The sequence below is a fragment of the Nilaparvata lugens genome, chromosome X (genome assembly GCF_014356525.2).
Source record: "Nilaparvata lugens isolate BPH chromosome X, ASM1435652v1, whole genome shotgun sequence".
Lineage (NCBI taxonomy): Eukaryota > Metazoa > Arthropoda > Insecta > Hemiptera > Delphacidae > Nilaparvata > Nilaparvata lugens.
This window is the reverse complement of record NC_052518.1, coordinates 40953804-40976808: the sequence shown is the minus strand read 5'-3', so window position 1 is coordinate 40976808 and position 23005 is coordinate 40953804. Positions and strand designations below refer to the sequence as shown.

The 23005-nt window shown below is 35.6% G+C and overlaps 1 protein-coding gene across 1 annotated transcript; it reads right to left on the bottom strand.

The window, feature by feature from the left end:
* Window positions 1-19536: 19536 nt before the first annotated feature.
* LOC120354580 lies at window positions 19537-22322 on the bottom strand. The gene is made up of 2 exons (XM_039441927.1): window positions 21581-22322; window positions 19537-19911 (listed from the first exon to the last, which is right to left on the bottom strand). The coding sequence occupies exons 1-2, from the start codon at window positions 21932-21934 to the stop codon at window positions 19537-19539; spliced, it is 729 nt and encodes a 242-aa protein (XP_039297861.1). The 5' UTR covers window positions 21935-22322.
* Window positions 22323-23005: the final 683 nt, after the last annotated feature.

The window sequence follows — 23005 nt, the reverse complement described above, 5'->3', positions numbered from 1 at the left end:
TATGAGTGAGCAATAAAACAACAATTCATTCTCAGCGGTAGTGCTGAGAAAGCATAAAAATTTCTCATTCTCTCCCTACTCAGACACAAAAACCCTGACCAACCTCACAACGCTTAAAAACCAGTTGCTATTTCCCAAGTACACAACTTTTCCGCTACAAACGCCACTAACTAGCCTGAGTAATAATTCAATTTACATAAGGCTCCGACAGATCTCGCTAGCAAAATTTGCAACCAGAAATTACCATTGCATGGTATGTCTCCTATATTATTCTTCTCTCTGACTATGTGTAATCAGTACAAAAAGGACAAAGTGAAGAAGAATAAAAAAAAAATGTCAATTTTGGATGTAAGGAGAAGCGGTCCATTTTCAGATGATAGCATTACCTCTTATGATTTTCACACTCATGCACCCTACAATAGAAGTTTTGCAGCAAATGTAAAATCTGACAAAGCATTTATTGGAACGGTTCCACTTGTTATTCGTTCCGCTACTACATAGACATCATGTCTGTCTGTCTGCGCGCTGTGTCTTTTGTGCGTCTGCGCTGACCAGTGACGTCACAGTCGGTTCTTCGACACTGCTTCAGTCAAGCTGGTTTTCTATACTTTTATTCGTATTTTTTCGTCGGATTGTTTGCCGTTGCAATTTTAATATTTATACTATTCGATTTTTTGGAATTTAATCTTGTCTTTAGGCATCTTACTTTCTAGTTATTTGCTACTTTTTCACCATACGTTTGTAAACGTGTTGGTCGTGGCTGTCATTTCCGCCTTCCCTTTTTTGTTGCTAGTGTCTTTAGGTTTTGCTGTTTGTCTTTCAATGGAGGTCGTCGAGTGTGCTTCCTGCGCCCGGTCTAAACTTTTCATCTGAATTCATTGGACCTACAGAACGTTTTTAAAGTGTGAATTATTCTTCAAATTAATTCGTTTGTTCTATTCTTCAAGTGTGATTCAATTATTCATCGAGTTCTTCACTCAGTTACTCTGTTAAACTTTGATAAACTTTGTCCAAAATTGCAACCTCGTGTGAGCATTCATCGCTACTTATTTGATCTACAGAACGTTTTTAAAGTGTGAATTATTCTACAAATCAATTCATTTATTCTATTCTTCAATTGTGATTAAATTATTCATCGATTGCTTGCATATTGCTTTGATAAACTTTGTCAAAAATTACAACCTCGTGTAGGCTTCAATTGCCATTTCTCTACAATTGGCTTCACCTCGTGAAACTCAACTTTCAAGTTCATCATCTCTACCGTTTGGAAATCAATCCAAAAATTCCACAACTTGAAGATCAGATTATTCGTTTGGAATTCTACTTACTCCTGCCTACATTTCCACTGGGGGATTCACCTGCTGTGGTAGACGGTTCCATGCTTGTCATCGCATGGCCAGATCACTTCATCACTTGCTGATGTCCTGTTCCTGTTGGTATTGCGGAGTCATTGCCTGTCTGCCTGGCCGCATCTCCTCTTCAAAATTTTATTCAGGTTATGTAAATGGTTCTATTCAATTTTCATTTACGTATATACTTATTGATTTATTAATGTCTATCTCGACATTCAATTCACTGAGGCCACTGACGCCTACTAATTTGTTTTATTAATGTCTATCTTGACATTCAGTTCACTGAGGCCACCGACGCCTACTTATTATTTGGTTAATGTCTATCTTGACATTCATTTCACTGAGGCCACCGACACCTACTTATTGTTTGGTTAATGTCTATCTTGACATTCAATTCACTAAGGCCACCGACACCTATTAATTTATTGGATTTGACAGCTACCCTTGGCTTTACAAGTGATTTTTTTTTTGAGGCCACTGTCGCCTATTAATCGTTCTAATTGATGTCCATCTTGACACTCAATTCATTGAAGGCCCATGTCGCCTATATTCAACCTGGACTGTCCTCACATTGTATTTATTAGCTACCCCTAGCTCTCAAGTGATATTTTAAGGCCAGTGACGCCTATTAATTGTTTGGTCGAAGTCTATCTTGACATTCAAATCACTGAAGGCCTATGCCGCATATATTTTTATACGTTACTTGCTGAGCATTTTTTACAGCTTATTGTCATTTTTTAATCATTAATATTGTACCTTACAGTAATAACTTTCATTATAGCACTCAATTTATATTCATTTCAGGTATCATTAATACTACCTTTTCAATTATTGTCAGGCTTCAATGGTCATTAATGTCATTGACCTAATTTCATTTAAATTTTGTATTTCTCTATATTATTTCACATGTTGTAATTTTCCCAAGATATTTAACTTAATCTACTTACAATTGTTTTTGTATGTGGCCATCTGCCTATTATTATTTAAAGATTCAAAGACTTAAGGACTTAAAGATATTTGACTTAATCTACTTACAATTGTTTTTGTATGTGGCCATCTGCCTATTATTATTTTATTGATCTCAAGATATTTGACTCAATGTTTTTTGTATGTGGCCATCTGCCTATTATTGTCTTATTATTATTAAATCTTATATTGTTGATTCATTTAGTCTTTTATTGGCGTACTTACCACACTTCAAGCTATCAGTATTTTTATGCACAGAATTCAAAGATTTATTTGTAGGTATTTATACCAACTATCATTCACAGTCCACTGCCCTGCCCTTGGATTCTGTCATAAAAATTGGTCCTCCGGGCCGGATTTTTTTTGATCTAGCGTTACCTAGGATAATTGTTAATTTTTATTACCCATTTCTTGGTCCATTGAACCTTAGGGTTTCAGCGACCGTGTACCTAATAGTCTAGCTTGACGCCAATGTTTAGGTCCCACTCTAGAGTATATTTTATTTCATTGTACTTTTGTATGTTTATATTGTTTAATATTAAGCATTCACACACTTATTTCAAATTTTCAGTACTGGCTGCAACTCAAAGCACGCTGCGACGTGTATGCACCAGCTATCAACTATCTTGTACCCTGAGAGACTGAACCGCACTGAACTGGTCACAGACGGCTATTGCGCATTGAGAAAACAACACACGGCATACCACACTGCCTTGCGAGCTCGCTACTTGACTCGCCGCACAGCAAGCTTGATACAACTTGCCTCAAACGCACAGGCGTGCCTCTCTGCATTCTGGACCAGCGCCCAAAGTTGCTTATTGGCGCAGCAATCGCATTGCTACAGTGCAGCATCATTTCATTCACTCAGGTTTTTCTGTTAGTTTTTAAGCATGTCTGATCATGAGGAAGATTCACTTCCTGAGCCTTCTGCTCTTTCCAATGCAAGAGACAATTTACACCACGAAATAGTTCATAACCAGCTATAGCGATTATGTTGTGGATACTGAAGCCACTTATTATCAATTGTTGACTGTAAAAAACGAACTAGGTTTACTTAGAATTAAGTATGATAAGATACATCAACAACTATGGAATTCAGAGTTGCAAGCGCAGGACACTTCAACTCATTTTGAGATACTCAATAAGTTTATCTCCATTACCTCTAAGGCAAACGCTGCATTAACTGCTTTTGAAAGCAGACAACGCATCAATGAGGCCACTGCTGGTGCTTCCCAGCGGCCAACATCTCAAAACGCACCTTTGGCAAATTTTCAGTTGCCTCAGATTCCGCTTCCACGCTTCAATGGGGAGCTTTCAAAATGGCAAGCATTCTCAAGTGCTTTTACTAATATTATTGGTAATCAAGATAACATTAATGATTCATTGAAATTTTTCTATCTTCGTCAATCACTCAGTGGTGAAGCTCTTGCTAGAGTGGAACACATTGAAGCTGACGAAAATGGTTTTCAGCTTGCATGGAACCTCTTGAGGGGGAGGTATGACAACAAGAGATTAATTGCTGCCAGGCACGTCACGGCAATTGAATCTCCGCCTACCATAAAGCGTAACTGTCCGCAATCATTACGGGCATTCATTGACTTTTGCAAGTCCCACATTACCGCGCTCGAAGCGCTTCAACTTGGAGTCCAAATCAAGGACTTGTTGTATATGCACAAAATGTTGTTGCAGTTGGATACTGCTACTGTTCGAGAATGGGAAAAGAGTGTTGGTATACACGACATTCCCACCATTGATAAATTTTGGAATTTTTTGGAATCACAATGCAAAATCATGGAAGCTGTTACTTCAAGCTCAGCTAACCATCATCAAGGAAATGTACAGCAAAGTACATCCAACTCGGTTGGTGCTCATAGCAAGCCGAAGTTCAACCAAAATCAATCGAATGTTCAAGCTAGGATGCAGGTTACTACCTCTTCTATGTCACCTTGTAGTTTTTGTAATTCTGTTGGCCATTTTCCAAATCGTTGTAATGAATTATTGAAGTTACAGGTTACTGATCGTTGGAATGCTGTCCGTGACAAAAGGTTATGTTATAATTGCCTCAAGCCTTTCGCACCCAATCATGTTTGTTCCGACAAATCGTGTACACTTTGTGGCAAGAGTCACCACACTGTTCTTCATAGGTCGTATCCTCAATCACGGGACACTCAGCCTACTTCTAAGGATAAGGTAACTTCAAATGTTATTCATTCTCAATCTTTTGCTCCCTCCAAGGGTAAGAATGCTGTTTTGAATTCTGTCATGGTTCAGAATGTGGAAACAACTAAGCAAGCTGTTTCTCATGCAGAACAGCCTCAGAAGAACTCTCATGTCACAATGAGCTCCACTTCATCTCTGTGTTTGCAACAGCAATCAACTGTCGCCTTGTTACCTACTGCCAAGGTTTTGGTTCAAACTTCTAGTGGAGAATTTATTAAAGCAACCGCTCTTTTAGATTCTTGCTCTGATTGTAATTTGATGTCAACTAGGTTGGCTGAAAAATTATCACTTGTTACTTTGTATTCTGACACTTTGATTCATAGTGTAGGTGAGAATAAGACCAAATCTTATATTTCTCATTCAGTTTGCTTGTCTTCATCTGATCGTTCGTGGTTGGTTGAAGAAAATTGTATTGTAGTTGATAGCATATCATCTAATGTTCCTAGGGTGAACATCGATCTTTCCAAAATTTCAATTCCCATTGAACTCAAATTAGCGGATCCATTGTGTGATCAATCTAAATCTGTAGATTTGTTACTTGGTGCTGGTATATTTGCATCTATACTTCAGCCTGGTAAATTGTATTTAGCTCAAAACGCTCCCATTCTTCAGAAAACTAGTCTAGGTTGGGTCATATTTGGTCCTTGTAAAGCTAATCGTCCTATTGCAGCACCTCGTTCATGCCTCCCCGCTTCACCTGTGGCCGCTCCCTGTAGGGTCACGTCGAATTTTCTAACTTCAAATGATGTCTCTCATCAGTTGGAGAAATCAGTTCAGAAATCAGTTCAGGAAAACAGTTCTCAATCAGTTCAGGTATTAGCTACCACTTCTTCTCATAATGATGTTATTTCAGGTATAATCAATAGTTGCTCCACCTATCACAAAATCGTTCGTACAACAGCATATGTTCTACGGTTCATTCATAATTATAAAAAACAAAATTCAGTCACTCCGCGCTATGGTCAATTAACTATCTCTGAAATTTCAGAAGCTGAAAATTGTATCTTCAAATCTATTCAAGAAGAAGCCTTCTCTGCTGAACTTAAAGCATTGCATCAAAATCAGGAGCTATTACCTAATAGTTCTATTAAAGCCTTGTCACCATTCATTCACTCAGATTCTCTGCTCAGAGTTGGTGGACGTTTACAAAATGCAAATGCTTCATTTGATTATAAACATCAAATATTGTTGCCCAGCAATCACAAATTCACTCGTGCATTGATTGTTGTTCACCATCGTCGTCTAAGTCATGCTGGTGTGCAAGCCACCATTGCCAGTGTAAGACAACGATTTTGGTTTCCCTCCACCCGTCGCACCATCAAAAGTGTATTGCGGCATTGCATATTGTGTTTTCGCTTCTCGGCTCTTTGTTCTGAGCAAATCATGGGTAGTTTACCAGCGGCTCGCGTTCAGGCTAATGTTCACCTTCATAATTGTGGTTTGGATTACGCCGGTCCTATTTCCATTCGTGTAGGCGGCCCCAAATCTCGTACTTTTTCTCCACCACTCTTCAGAAAAAAGGCCCACTCCTCATCCACTCTTCAGAAAAAAGGCAAATGGTTAAACAGTTGTGAAAATTTGAAGGTTGGTACGGTTGTCATCTTGAAGGATCCTGGTTCCGCGCAGTCCACTTGGGAGCTGGCACGCATTACTGAAGTTCATCCTGGTAAGGGCGACAAGGTTCGAGTTGTCACTGTTCTCACTCCCTCTGGCACCTTTAAGAGAGCTATTTCGAGTTTAGCACCTCTTCCCATTGATGAGGATTCTAGTTAATCCCCTTGCTCTTATGGTTCATGTTGTATTTTCAGGTTTCATTGTTTTTTCCCCTGGTTCTCACATGGGGCCCAGTTTTCAATTTCCAATTGCCTTGCCAGATTTTACATATTTCTTACTTTTTCTTATTGTGCCATACCCCCGTATGACACAAGGGGCCCAGTTTATGTAAAATCTGACAAAGCATTTATTGGAATGGTTCCACTTGTTATTCGTTCCACTACTATGTAGACATCATGTCTGTCTGTCTGCGCGCTGTGTCTTTTGTGCGTCTGCGCTGACCAGTGACGTCACAGTCGGTTCTTCGACACTGCTTCAGTCAAGCTGGTTTTCTATACTTTTATTCGTATTTTTTCGTCGGATTGTTTGCCGTTGCAATTTTAATATTTATACTATTCGATTTTTTGGAATTTAATCTTGTCTTTAGGCATCTTACTTTCTAGTTATTTGCTACTTTTTCACCATACGTTTGTAAACGTGTTGGTTGTGGCTGTCATTTCCGCCTTCCCTTTTTTGTTGCTAGCGTCTTTAGGTTTTGCTGTTTGTCTTTCAATGGAGGTCGTCGAGTGTGCTTCCTGCGCCCGGTCTAAACTTTTCATCTGAATTCATCGGACCTACAGAACGTTTTTAAAGTGTGAATTATTCTTCAAATTAATTCGTTTGTTCTATTCTTCAAGTGTGATTCAATTATTCATCGAGTTCTTCACTCAGTTACTCTGTTAAACTTTGATAAACTTTGTCCAAAATTGCAACCTCGTGTGAGCATTCATCGCTACTTATTTGATCTACAGAACGTTTTTAAAGTGTGAATTATTCTACAAATTAATTCATTTATTCTATTCTTCAATTGTGATTAAATTATTCATCGATTGCTTGCATATTGCTTTGATAAACTTTGTCAAAAATTACAACCTCGTGTAGGCTTCAATTGCCATTTCTCTACAATTGGCTTCACCTCGTGAAACTCAACTTTCAAGTTCATCATCTCTACCATTTGGAAATCAATCCAAAAATTCCACAACTTGAAGATCAGATTATTCGTTTGGAATTCTACTTACCCCTGCCTACATTTCCACTGGGGGATTCACCTGCTGTGGTAGACGGTTCCATGCTTGTCATCGCATGGCCAGATCACTTCATCGCTTGCTGATGTCCTGTTCCTGTTGGTATTGCGGAGTCATTGCCTGTCTGCCTGGCCGCATCTCCTCTTCAAAATTTTATTCAGGTTATGTAAATGGATCTATTCAATTTTCATTTACGTATATACTTATTGATTTATTAATGTCTATCTCGACATTCAATTCACTGAGGCCACCGACGCCTACTAATTTGTTTTATTAATGTCTATCTTGACATTCAGTTTACTGAGGCCACTGACGCCTACTTATTATTTGGTTAATGTCTATCTTGACATTCAATTCACTAAGGCCACCAATGCCTATTAATTTATTGGATTTGACAGCTACCCTTGGCTTTACAAGTGATTTTTTTTTTGAGGTCACTGTCGCCTATTAATCGTTCCAATGATGTCCATCTTGACACTCAATTCATTCAAGGCCCATGTCGCCTATATTCAACCTGGACTGTCCTCACATTGTATTTATTAGCTCTTAGCTCTTAAGTGATATTTTAAGGCCAGTGACGCCTATTAATTGTTTGGTTGAAGTCTATCTTGACATTCAAATCACTGAAGGCCTATGCCGCATATATTTTTATATGTTACTTGCTGAGCATTTTTTACAGCTTATTGTCATTTTTTAATCATTAATATTGTACCTTACAGTAATAACTTTCATTATAGCACTCAATTTATATTCATTTCAGGTATCATTAATACTACCTTCTCAATTATTGTCAGGCTTCAATGGTCATTAATGTCATTGACCTAATTTCATTTAAATTTTGTATTTCTCTACATTATTTCACATGTTGTGATTTTCCCAAGATATTTAACTTAATCTACTTACAATTGTTTTTGTATGTGGCCATCTGCCTATTATTATTTAAAGATTCAAAGACTTAAGGACTTAAAGATATTTGACCTCATCTACTTACAATTGTTTTGTATGTGGCCATCTGCCTATTATTATTTTATTGATCTCAAGATATTTGACTCAATGTTTTTTGTATGTGGCCATCTGCCTATTATTATCTTATTATTATCAAATCTTATATTGTTGATTCATTTAGTCTTTTATTGGCGTACTTACCACACTTCAAGCTATCAGTATTTTTATGCACAGAATTCAAAGATTTATTTGTAGGTATTTATACCAACTATCATTCACAGTCCACTGCCCTGCCCTTGGATTCTGTCAATTGAATAATTTTAATTGAATAATAATTCTCATTACTAGCACCTTAGAACTCAAAAAGAATAGGAAATGAAACATGTGATGGCAATAGGTTATTAATTTGATATTTTTTCCAAATAGCAATGTTAACTTAATTTGTTCGTAATTAAATATTATAAACACGTTTACTTATCAAGAATAGAAAAGAGGTATACAACGGACGGTGACAGAAGTTAAATAATCTTCAATCTTTCAATCAGTACGAAATAGAATAACGTGCACACACTGAAACACTGCTGGTTTACTCGGAGCACAGACTCTGGTCTGTGTTTTGAAAAAAATGATTGGTGCCGGCAGAAATGAAATATGAGTGAGCAATAAAACAACAATTCATTCTCAGCGGTAGTGCTGAGAAAGCATAAAGTTTTCTCATACTCTCCCTACTCAGACACAAAAACCCTGACCAACCTCACAATGCTTAAAAACCAGTTGCTATTTCCCAAGTACACAACTTTTCCGCTACAAACGCCACTAACTAGCCTGAGTAATAATTCAATTTACATAAGGCTCCGACAGATCTCGCTAGCAAAATTTGCAACCAGAAATTACCATTGCATGGTATGTCTCCTATATTATTCTTGTCTCTGACTATGTGTATTCAGTACAAAAAGGACAAAGTGAAGAAGAATAAAAAAAAAATGTCAATTTTGGATGTAAGGAAAAGCGGACCTCTTATGATTTTCACACTCATGCACCCTACAATAGAAGTTTTGCAGCAAATGATGAGATAAAATTATGTGTTCAGCAACAAGATATTTATACTCTCCCATCAGAGAGTTATCTTCACTTGGAATTTACAGTTACCACGACAGATTGTAACCCTTTGTGACTGGAGCCACACAATTGTACGGGTGTGTAGCGCTCACAAATAATAATGCATATCATATGGAAACAATCGGTTTTCTAGCTCAGACCAGAGCCGTTCGTTTGTACGGGTTCTGTTGCATGTTCTAGTACCAATTTTAACCACAGGAGCGCTTCATAGCATCAGTTGCTGGATGTTTACTATATGAAACCGAATCTTCATGTTCCAGAAAAGTAAGTATTGTGGCAATTTTCTATTTATGATAAATTTTGAATTTGCTGCAGTTCTAAATGATTTTCAAAATGATTAGTTATAATAATTCACTAAAAAAACGAGATTAATAGCCCATTTTGCAATACTCAAATGGACTTTAACCTCTACCCGTACAATTGTACAGGTTAGGCTTCTTGTGTTCAATTGTTTACAGTTTGTCAATTTATCTATGATTGTGTTGTTTCTGTTTGCAGTTTAAATTCAATGAGAAGTTCTATTAGATGTTACTATATGGTCTCTTACATTTATAAATGATGTATTCTTTTAGATTTAATTATAAATTACCCATATCTTTCTGATTAAATGCCTTAGAAAATTACTTTCTTGTCTCACAGTCAAAGTTGAAAAATCTAAGTTGAGCTTGAGTAATTATTAGTACTTCTGGCATGTTTATTTAATGAATATATATGTATTAGCTATATATTCACTTTCTGGTGGTTCTGAACCCACCTAAAACTGTGAGTCCATTCATCATCCACAATAACAACTTCATTACCCAAACACAGGCCTATGGCCCATGTGTGCATCATTCTCAGTAAAAAGGTCAATACATTAGGCATCATTTTAATAATTCTTGCTCTTATGATTATTCAGCCTGTAACATAAATATTACTCACATTACGAAATACATAGAATTATATCATCTATTATTGTTATTTACAGATGAGTAAGCTACTGGATGATGTGAAGCTACTTGATGTCAAGCTATTGCCTGACCAGCAGGCAATCCTGGCCCTTCTTTGTGAAGACTGTGAGTTGAGAGGTCTTTCTGATGATGAAGAAATTCTGGCCATCAGCCTACCTGCTCCGCGATTTGTGGGTTCAGCTGAGGAGTCAAGTGATGAGGAGTCAAAACTTTCATCTCCTGTTATCAATCTTCAGCCTTCTCCATCAACCTCCAGCTCCATATTGATAGAACCTACCTCCAGCTCAGCAATTACAGTTACCACTTCAGACTACATATCACAGCCCACTGCTTCAACCTCAACCTCATTTGTGAATGTGAGTGCATCTTCTGAATCAGATGAAAATTCAACACAACCCAAGAGATGAAAGACACAGAAAGCTGCAAGGAGAATGAATTGGAAAAAAAGCCTTTCCACCCTAAGGCTTTCCCTGGACCACTGAATCTCCACATGATCCAGGTAAGAACTTTTCGGTCATCTCTATTATTTGGTGAGTTTTGAATCTGAGTTATTCAAATTCTCCTTCTCACATCTAATTCATTCCTCCCTATCTTGTGTTCCCAGGTTCCAGAACCAGTTCAAACCCCTCTGCAGTACTTCAGTGAATATTTCAGTGATTAATTTATTGATTCAATTTGTAAATTCACAAATATTTATTCAGTCATCAAGACTGGTAAATCTATGAACACTAATAGAGCTGAAATGAGGAAATTTTTTGCCATAAACATAATAATTGGGGTTTTGAACTACCCTAGACTAAGGATGTTTTGGGAGGGTAATACAAGACTTCCTATAATAGCTGAAGTGATGTCTAGGGACAGATTTCTTAATCTAAGAACCAATATTCATGTGGTAGACAATTTGAACCCACCTCCAAACTATAAAAACAATCCAACTTGGAAAATTCAACCAATAGTTGATAATGTGAGAAGGGCATGTTTGAACCAGCCTAGAGACAATAATACATACTCCATTGACGAGCAAATGATACCATTTTCTGGTCGATGTAGTATGAAGCAATATGTAAAAAATAAGCCTCGCCCTGTTGGCCTCAAAAACTTTGTGATCACCACATCATATGGACTTGTATTAGACTTTGTAATTTATCAGGGTGCTAACACTCTATTGGTTCATAAAGAGTTGGGCTTAGGACACTCTGTCATCATGACACTGGTTCAGACACTCCCTCCAGGCAGTTTTTCGTTCTTTGACACATATTTTACTACATTGCCATTACTGGAAAAATTGTCAGAGGTTGGTATTGAGGGAACAGGCACAATAATAACAAATCGATTGCAAGAGTTATCTTGCAAGTCGGCTGTAAAGCTTGATCGGGGGGAAAGCATTGAATATGTAAGACAGGATGATAAACTTGTTGTTGTAGAATGGCAAGATAATAGTAGGGTAACTCTTGCTTCCACCTGTTTTGGAATTTCGCCAGCTGAGAAAATCAAGCGATGGTCCAAAGTGAACAAGGCATTTGTTGAAGTGTCATATCCATCAATTGTCAAGAGATACAATCAATGTATGGGAGGGGTTGATCTCTGTGATCAATTGATGGAGATCTACCGCAATTGGCACAAAACAAAGAAATGGACCCTCAAATGCATCTTTCACTTTATTGATTTGAGTGTAGTCAATAGTTGGGTAAGGTACATGAGGGATGCCAAATCTAGCAATTTGAAGAAAAAAGAGTGCTTAGACCTCTTGAAATTTAAAATGGAATTGGCTGAGGCTTTGATCTCGACTCCTGCTGTTCAAAGGGCAGTGCTTAGTAAGAGAGAATCAGAAGATAAGCAGCCTACCACATCAAAATCTAAATTTTACAACCCTCCAAAAAAACTCCCAGTAACAGATAAGAGGTATGATGGCTATGACCATTGGCCTCTTCCAGCTGCTCCTAGGCAGTGTAGGGCTGAGGGTTGTGAATCCCGATCAAGAGTTAGGTGTGAGAAGTGTGACATCTATCTGTGCTTCTCAAAAACTCAGAATTGTTTTAGAAACTTCCATGTAAAAAATTAGATTTGATTTAGAGTTAATTAATAGATTATAGATTTAGTAATACTTTTTTAATATTAATAATCATTATTGTTGTTCCATATGAAAAATTAGGTTTAATTTGGAGACAAGTAATAGATTTAGTAATAGGTGGTACTTTTTTTAAATATTAATGGCTATTATTTTAGGCCTACAGTAACTGTATTATCACTAAGATGACTTTATGATTAAAAATAAATAGATAATATTGAGAATTTATTCTTTTATTGAGTATCTTATTATGTAATCTATACATTTTAAAGATCTATTGCATAAAAAAAAGATTTCATGCTATTTGATAATACAAAAATAGTTGTATGGGGGGGGGTAACATCACCACACATACAAACCATCATTTTTCTTGAAAACCTTTTTTTCATAAAATGTATAATATTTGTATGATTATAATTCGTAATATGGCATGTTACCACCTCATTTTTAACAAAAATACGTTTGCTTTTTTATTAGCATGAAAATTACTGGATAATGACTGAGTTGTAGCCTAACCTGTACAATTGTAAAGGTCCTTTTTCTATCCAACCTATGGTTTTCTTATTTTTTTTTTTTTTAATTTTTATGCATTACAGGGACCAAGAGCAACAATATAAAGAATAATCAGGTGAGGAAATTCATGAAAAATATTTCAGGTCTGAAAGGGGTAATGCAATAAATACAGCAGCATGTGTACCCGGATTTTTCACTTTTCTATTTTTGGAAATTCGCTATGAGATTAACGGAACTGAGGTTGATAGTACTCGAAGTCCAGGCATAACTACACTTTTGAAAAATGCTGTCACTTTTGAAAAAGATGAACAGGAGAAAATGGAGAATGCCGGCTACCTTTATGATTCTACCAACAGATTTAAATCATTTTCGGTGAATGGAACAAACACGATATGTGTGTGAGAGAGAGGTAATCTACTGACAGATTCAAGTGAAACGAACTTAACTGAAACATGTTCTTGACAATGGGTTGTACACACAACGAACGTTATATTTTTAATGTTTCCAAATACACATGTATCTTTAAACTCTCTAGAGAGCGAACTATGATCTTTTACATTTTTTATCGGCAATGTCATATAAGCATTTCCAGAGATCATTAGAATTATTAACAATAGCTAATGATTCATCATTATTTGAACAACCATAATGGAAATGACCGGTTTCTAATGCATCCAATAATTCAAAAATTTCAGATAGAATTGGAAAGTGAAGATTTTCTGTTTTTGTTAATGCAAGATCACTCACCTCATCACCCGTTGAAAATTTAATATTCTTTGCAATTAGATCAAATTCATTGAATGAAATTGTCATCAAGAGACGAGATAGTTTCTTGAACTTTGAAAAGCTATAACAATCAACCATATTTTTCAGTTGAGTGTATGTACAGGTGAAACGCGATAAGAAATTACTTGTATCTGCACACTTATTGCATTGAGCTTCAACGCATGTGAGATCTTTTCAGCTCAACTAACAAAGCAATACTGAAGGATTAAACTTAGACATTGTAGGTACAATGAAAAACAATCGAGTATACACTAGAAATTTATTTACACAATTCACTACAATTGTTCATCACTTCCTCTTCAATTTTTATTAGTTTACTAACAGACAGTTTATGAGGTCTGTAATAGCATAGATAATCATTTATATCGTTCAAATTCACTGTGTTTAAGAAAATGTCTTTTAGTTGTTTCACCAAATGATGATTTTCATGAGTTGAATGTTTAATTGCAATTTCACAGGCGTCATACCAATCAATACACTCTTCTAACCTCATTTCCAATTCACTATCAGCTTGCATCCACTTGCACGGGTCCATGATGAGCAAATGAAGAAACTATACATATGTCGGTACTAATATAGAGAAATTAAACGGTTCCTGTGCCTTTCCTCCAATACAACATACACGAGCAGTATGATATTTCAATGCTTGCTTACAATAAACACATTGAATTTCTTGTCCGTTATAGAAAAAGCCATATCTTGCAAAGTTTTTCTTTTCTGTATTTGAATAGAATTGACATTTTTTCATGCTAAGCATTCTATTGTTTTCACACATGAAATTTGGAGATGAGTCCATATTTTTCATTATCAAAGTATTGTAATGAACCGCTGCGAATAACGCACATCGGCCGTGCGGATTGCGATGATGAATTTCACAGGCATTATAACACCAAGAACTTGTAAAGTAGTTGAAATTTGGTTTCTCAATTTCATCCGGTAAACAACATACGTTTTTGTGTAACCTTCTAAGAAACTTAGCTTTCTCTGTACCTTTTGTGTAGATTTTATCATATCCTTCAAGATAAGATATCAATAATTCGTCTGTATAAATAAAATTACCATCTTCCCAGCGTATTTTGTGATAATTGTTCTCAGCCCATGTTACTTGCTTACGCAATTTAGCATTCAATTCCGACTTTGCAAATGGCGACTTGAAATGTAACACAACAAAGCTATTTAGCTGATCTACGATTCCGATTTCTTTCACGATAATTTGATTAGAAGTTCCCTTGAACCAATGCATGTCGACTGTTGCAAATTTTTTACAGGAGGATTCCTCCTCCTCTTGTGCTGTTTTGTCCTCCTCCTTTGTCCTCCTTTCTCCTCCTCCTCCTCCTCCTTCTCCTCCTCCTCCTCCTCCTCCTCCTCCTCCATTCTCCTCCTCATGTGGTTTAGGTGTACTACATCTTGAGTGATAGTAGAAGAAGTCTTGTTCGGTGTCAAGATCACACTGCGTGTCAATAGATTGTGTTTTCTTCTCAGAATTATAACACATTATAGGCGTACTACATCTTGAGTCATAGTAGATGCTGTCTTCTTTATCAAGATCGCACTGTATCCCAATAGAGCGTGTTTTCTTCTCAGAATTAGAAGACATTCTAGATGTTAACCGATCAAAGCTAAAACCTCAAATGAGTAAAATTTGAAAAATGCAATACTTATATAGCTTGTACTCTATCGAGAAATTACTGAACTTCCTTCACCATGGAAGTAAGGGGAGTGTACTCCATGATACGATCACTGATTAAAATGCAATAAGCGGAAGTATTTGGAGGTACAGCTTCCTTAAATTCCATATCTATTCTAATATCTGTGGAGGATTTCAAATGAGAAGATTGATGTGAACAGTCAATTACAATCAGAGGTGTTTTAGTACAAAATGTGTCAAAATCAATCTCTGTTCCAAGCTCAGTATTGATACTATGGTTATAGTACGCCGAGGGAAAATCCAAAAACATACGGTACATCAATTCTTGTTTACCAAGGAGGTTTTCATAAGGAAAATAGTCAGAGTTCAAGTACACCTTTGCATTTTGAAGATTACAACTATCAAATTCCGAGATTGATTTATTAATTTTATTCTTACGATCTGTTTGAAACGCTAAAACAACATACTTTGGTGTGTCGAGATGGGATGCGGTTTTTACTGCCCAAGAATGAACAGTGCTATTTTGTAAATTTGGTAATTCTGAAATCTCCCAATGACGAAAGCTCAGCTTCAGCGGTGTATCAGCATCGAGCAATCTCAAAAATTTCAACCTCACATGATCTTCTAAAGTAATATAGGGAATTCTCCATTGAAGCTTCGTTATTTTTATATTAACGTTTGTTGCTTCTGTAGACTCGATGCAATTGAGATCTGTTGGCGATCTTAATAATACAAGTTCTTGTTTCAAGTTTAAAATTATTCTTTGAAAGTCTTCAAAAAATGGTAAAACTAATTTAAGAGGTACACAGAATGTAAACTTATTATCTTTCAGTGTATATCCTGCTCTGTCAAACCCGGCCAAGTGATATGTGTTCTTATCAAACATATTTTTCACTAGTATAGCTTTAATTGTTGATGTTAATCCAATTAGTCTTGATTTAGAAATTTGTTGACCAGCCAATTCATATCGAATTTCATCAAAGAGATTTCCTATGAGGTTACTGGATAATATATACTTAGCTTCTATCGGAGCATCCCCAGCCTTCGCAGCTGGTTTTGTACACTTCACCTCCCCCTCAATAAATATAAATGATTTGCATGGAAGGCTGTACTGATCCATAGAAGCCACATGGATGCGAGCTTCATCTGAGGGTTTAATTTCTTGTCCCGAATATACTGTATGAGTATGGAACTGAAATTTAGTAATATCATTATAGAACTCGAGTTGAGATTCAACATCGAGTATTTCACTAATTGAGGCGCCGTACATGACGCCAATCTACTATAAATCCCAACTTTTCCAATATTCTCGCGCTTTTCGCCGATATAGCACGTAGCTTTTTAGGTGTTGACTCTATCACGTTCGAGTCTCTAATGAGCTTCTGTGAGCAAATGCTAGTGCGAGGTTTGAAAACGAGGAATCCCATTTCAAGTTCTTTGTTTTTCACGAATGTGAAGTCTAATTGTAATTATATCTCCTCGGAAATCAATAAACGATCCTTCTTGATCGGTTACCTTTACATTAATGCTTTGAATTCTATGTGTGTTTAAAGGCATATAGATTATCGGATTAGGTGTTTCATTTATCAAATACCCGCTAGGTACTCTAGGTGAGAACTCGTATATAATATGTTTCTGTTTGCCCTCGAAGTAACTCCCACAGGCTATATTGCACTCAACTACAATAGAGTTAATATTTGTTATGCTAACTAAATGCTGAGAATAATACCATTTATTCGGTTGTAATATAACATTATCAAAACCAAGCATTTTTCCTATTGAAGTAGATGATGTAAAGTCAATAGGCTTATCAGAACGAATTTCGAGCTTCATAGTATTCGTGTTAGCTCTTATATTAAGTTTCTTTTCGTCACTATTCAATTTACTCTTTAAAGCTAATATAATGTCATCAACTTCATATGCACCCGTATCAAGATCAATTAATTTATCACCATATTTGAAGCTAGAATTTTTACCTTTTATAACATTTGCAATGCTATTGTAAGTACAGAAATTAATCAATCCAATTTCCCATTCTTTATTTTTATCCAAATCGAGAATTTCTTGTAAATGTTCATAGAGATCACTTGATCTAGATCGTAATGTAATAACAACCATCTTATATGTTTTCGGTACAAATACTGGATTACAACTGGTTCGCAAAAAACAAGAGCATAAGGTGTCCACATATATTTGTATGTAATGGTTGCATGTGCTCAACATTGTAAAAGATATTTACACCTGTTTCTTTTTTCCAATATTTATTCAATTCATAAGGTGGTTGTAAATTACCAATTGGATCAAAATAGTAAACATTTGATCCTCGTTTCTTATAACCAACCCAGTGTGTACCATGTCCGGATTGAGTGTCTAAATTAACAATACAATTCTCATTTTTTAGAATTTTATTAGGTAATGTATCTATCATGTATACACCTCGTAGGGGAATTTGTAATAATTTACACCATTTTATTAGATCGTGATTGGACAATTCACCATCGATATTCATTTTTTCACCTTCTTTGTCGTTCTACGTTTTTTAACTCTTTTTTTCTTTGGGAATAAACTTACACCATATGGTGAGGAGGAGGAGGATGTGGGGTTGGGCCCAATCAAAATACGACCACCTCTCGAGATTGGAGGGTACGGTTTCAAATAGTAACCTCTACCTGCAATATGCTGTTTCAACTGAGCAATAGCTTTTTTCCTTATCGAGCTGCTATGAGTTTTCACTGTGCTCTTCTTCTTCTTCTTCTTTCTCAATCCACCGCCAAACGCTGCTTTAGCTTTCATCACGTTTGTTACAAGATAACTAAGTGCTCTTTCACTTAGAGATGATTTTGGATTCTTGAATATTTCCCACGCTGTGTTTGCAAGAGCTCTGTCTGCAATCGCACGCGACTTATTATCACTATTTTGAGTGTATGCTATATCATGTACCTTACAGGCTCTATCTAATGAATTTATGCCTTCATCCCCCCTCTTTAACCTTTCATTAACCTTAGTGCCAGGGCCACACCACTGGTACCCCCCCGGGAGGTGAATTTCAGGTGATGCGTTTATTAATTTATTTATAATAGTTGATGTAATGTCCCCTGCAGTACCCGCTATACCTTTGACAATTTTGCTAGCCGAAGTCAAGATTCCTTTACCTCGTTTCCTAGAAGATAACTTTCTTCTACATACCATTTTTCATTACCTTTCAACTCAATAGTTGAACATCGACTGAGGTTAATTAATCAAACACTTAACCTCAATCGAGAGACAAAGAAATTGTCTCACTATGTGCTTTATATATTACTACAAAGTTGGTATGTTTTAATCAATAGGGAATACAATTTTCTATCATCATGATGTGTCTTATTAACACACTTGTTAAGTATGTTGTAAGTTTTGTAGAAATTGCAAAGAATTGAACGTTCATCAATCATAAATCTATACCAATGTCTTAGACTAACATCGAGAGAAGCATCTGATGAATTGACACATGATTTGATATAAGATAATGTATGATTTCTTACTAGCAGTGATTCCTGCATCAATTGAGGTGTTTCCAAATCCCTAATCTTATTTCGTACATTTTGTATAGATTCCAATATTCTCTTACTATCATTTTGCATTGAATCATATTTTTTCAAAGCAATATGGAAAAGTAATAGCATATTCACACAACATATTATAAAGAGAAGAACAAATAAAACTCTCCATACGATTATCTTCATTGCACAACTTCTCCATTCAAGTGTTGTAAGCATACTGATAAAAATAGATTGCTATATCTATAGTGAGTGTATAGCGCAAACAGATGGAGGAGAATCTCGCAACAAGGTCAAGACTGGCATGCGCGTGCGCGCGCAGCAGCAACTATAAAATAGCTTCTCTTGTGAGCGAACACTCATTGACTGTACAAGAGCATTACTATTCTACATTCATTGAGTGTTCAGTTACAAGAGGATCTATTCTTGCGTGAACTATTCTACATCTTCTTCTTCTTCTTTGACACAACAAACAGGTGAGAATTAAGAACAATTTTTTAAAAACAATATTACAATTTATTATCAAACACTACAATATTTACATTATATACTACTTGTGAAGCATATAACCGCTACATGCTATGAGAATAAGATTGTTACATTTTAACAATCTTAATATCGCTCCATGTAGCGGTTATATGCTTCACTACTATTCCTAAATTTTTACAGTTAGAATTAAATTTAACAACTTTAGCAGGTGAAATTATTGAAGAAAATCTCTGAGGCAGGTATACCTCAGAGATTTTCTTCGTAGATGCAATATTAATTTTCAAAATAATTCTTCTACCATGATGGTTCGTTTCCTCCCGCACTGAGATTATAGCATGTGGAACATCCTCCGCCAGCTCGCGGAGAGGCATCCACGGTTTTGGTGATGGGTTATTGATGAGTGCGATGAAGTCCTCATCATCATCCCGCGCGGCTGCCTCCTCCAGTAGCGGAGCCATGGAGGTGTTCTCAGACATACGTTTCTGTTAAAATGAAAATCTATGATTAGTAACTTTATTATAATTTGTTTCAGATTATCAACTACTTGTGATCAACAGATTATTGTCATAATCTCAACTTGATATCATCAGATTGACAAGACATTCTCTACTTGTGATCAACAGATTATTGTCATAATCTCAACTTGATATCATCAGATTGACAAGACATTCTCTACTTGTGATCAACAGATTATTGTCATAATCTCAACTTGATATCATCGGATTGACAAGACATTCTCTACACAAAGTGAGTAATATCAGTTATTGAAATAATATTTCTTGCAGAATCCAATAGTGAATCAAATTAATAAGCAAACTCTTTCATTGCAACAAATAACTATCAACTGAATCAGTAATTTTCTTATCACTTCAATATTATAGCAAAAAATGCATCATAATAATGAAATCAAAATATTCATCTTATTCAATTTTTGACTGAACTACTAGTAAGGTTGATCAGTTCAAAAATAAAATTATACACATCTTAACTGAACTCTAATCATTTAATATCACAATATAACTATCAACTAAATCAGTAATTTTCTTATCACTTCAATATTATAGCAAATAATATGTAAGCATCATAATAATAATGAAATCAAAATATTCATCTTATTCAATTTTTTGAATAAAAGTAAGCTTGATCACTTCAAAAATAAAATTATACACATCTTAACTGAACTCTAATCATTTAATATCACAATATAACTATCAACTAAATCAGTAATTTTCTTATCACTTCAATATTATAGCGAATAATATGTAAGCATCATAATAATGAAATCAAAATATTCATCTTATTCAATTTTTGACTGAACTACTAGTAAGGTTGATCAGTTCAAAAATAAAATTATACACATCTTAACTGAACTCTAATCATTTAATATCACAATATAACTATCAACTAAATCAGTAATTTTCTTATCACTTCAATATTATAGCAAATAATATGTAAGCATCATAATAATAATGAAATCAAAATATTCATCTTATTCAATTTTTTGAATAAAAGTAAGCTTGATCACTTCAAAAATAAAATTATACACATCTTAACTGAACTCTAATCATTTAATATCACAATATAACTATCAACTAAATCAGTAATTTTCTTATCACTTCAATATTATAGCAAATAATATGTAAGCATCATAATAATGAAATCAAAATATTCATCTTATTCAATTTTTGACTGAACTACTAGTAAGGTTGATCAGTTCAAAAATAAAATTATACACATCTTAACTGAACTCTAATCATTTAATATCACAATATAACTATCAACTAAATCAGTAATTTTCTTATCACTTCAATATTATAGCAAATAATATGTAAGCATCATAATAATGAAATCAAAATATTCATCTTATTCAATTTTTGACTGAACTACTAGTAAGGTTGATCAGTTCAAAAATAAAATTATACACATCTTAACTGAACTCTAAAGTTGAATTAAGTTCCTATATTCGTTATCAAGAAATTGTCTTTCAAATCAGATTCATCAATAACTCCAATGTGAGTACATGTAATGTGAACATTGGAAATTAGTTTTTCTCAGTAAGAAATTTATCAGATACTAGCAAGCTTTTGGATGACAACATTATTTAAAATTATCTGTTCACATTACATGTTAATAATATTTGAAATAACTAACCTGTGAGGGTACGAAGTTGGTTTCTTCCTCCTCCTCGAGAAATTGCAGTTTTCTCTTCCCCTGCTGTCTGTTGGTGGTAATTGTTGTTAGCGGCACTCGCTTCGGTGCCCATCCTAGATGAGATGGTGGTGGTGTGTCTGGTATAATGAGCTCATCGCCGCTCATCCCTCTCTCCACGAAGACTCCACGTCTCTTCAGGGGCGACTCCTCGGGCTCGGATGCAGCAGGGGGAGCACCACTGGTAGAAGGAATCTTCTTCTTCCGCGCAGCTTGCGCTGCCCAGTAAGATGGGAATGATGGTTCTTGTTGAGGAGGTGTATCCGGAAGGATGTACTGCTCACGTGTGGACTCCATGATGATAGTGAGGATATGTGTGAAACGTGACTAGTGCTCGAATGAAGCTGGCAAATCCAATAACCGCCACTTATATACTCATTCGATCCTCTCTCTCTGTTTTAGGATGAGTGAGAGATAGTGCATTTTCCCACTTGTCACATCCTTGACATACAAATGCATTCTTACACGTACAGCAAGTTGCATTCAGAGAAAAAATATCAAATTCTCACAATTCACTCAAATTCTCACTTCCAGATATCTCGAATAACAATATTTCGAATGTAATCTCCTCATTAATTTTCATAATTAACATCACATGTTGACTTGCTAAATTTCTTCTCAATATTATTATTGTGATTTTCATTATGTTCGTTGATTTCACAGAGTTCGAGACTGCATAATCACTCCAGTCTTCGAGGAGGAAAGACGTGTGAAGAACTAGTGTAAGCAGAGAGAGAGAGAGAGACAGTACAGCACATCATTCATTGCATGTAAGTATGATACAATTCTTTATTTTTCTAATCATGATTTTTCAGAAGTTACTTCTTTCCTGATACTACTACTACAATGCACTTAGGAATCACTAATATCTCGATTACAACAGAGTGCATATTGTACAATATCCAGCTTGTTTTCCCACAGCATCTTCTTTTTCATCATTTGTCGTTTCTTTTCCATTATAGCTCATCTTTTTATATATACAAAATGGAACATGTATCACTTTTTCATAAGGATTTTCAATAATATATTTGCAATATACACATTGCAGATATGATTTCTCATGCAAAAAGTATCCATTTATTGCAAAATAGTCTGCTCTATTAATAAATACCGAGAGCTTGAATGGTTCTGGACGATGGAAAGTTAAAACTCGCTCTTCATATTGCCGTAGAATATAATTATCGAAATTCTCCTCTTCACATGAAATATTATCTTCTTTGCGCCATCCACAATTTGGACTACATCGTTCATGTTCCTTACTAAGATCGTCTGTTGCCAACCAATTTTCTAAATATACTGAACAAAACACGCATTGAACAACGTCAGGTGCTCGCACAAATTTAAAACCCTGTTCAGCCATATTTTGAG

Coding starts and splice junctions, on each gene's coding strand:
- LOC120354580 (XM_039441927.1), bottom strand. CDS start 21,934: ATGGAGTCCACACGTGAGCAGTACATCCTTCCGGATACACCTCCTCAA. Junction 19,912..21,580: donor CCAACTTCGTACCCTCACAG/GTTAGTTATTTC, acceptor TCATTTTAACAG/AAACGTATGTCTGAGAACAC.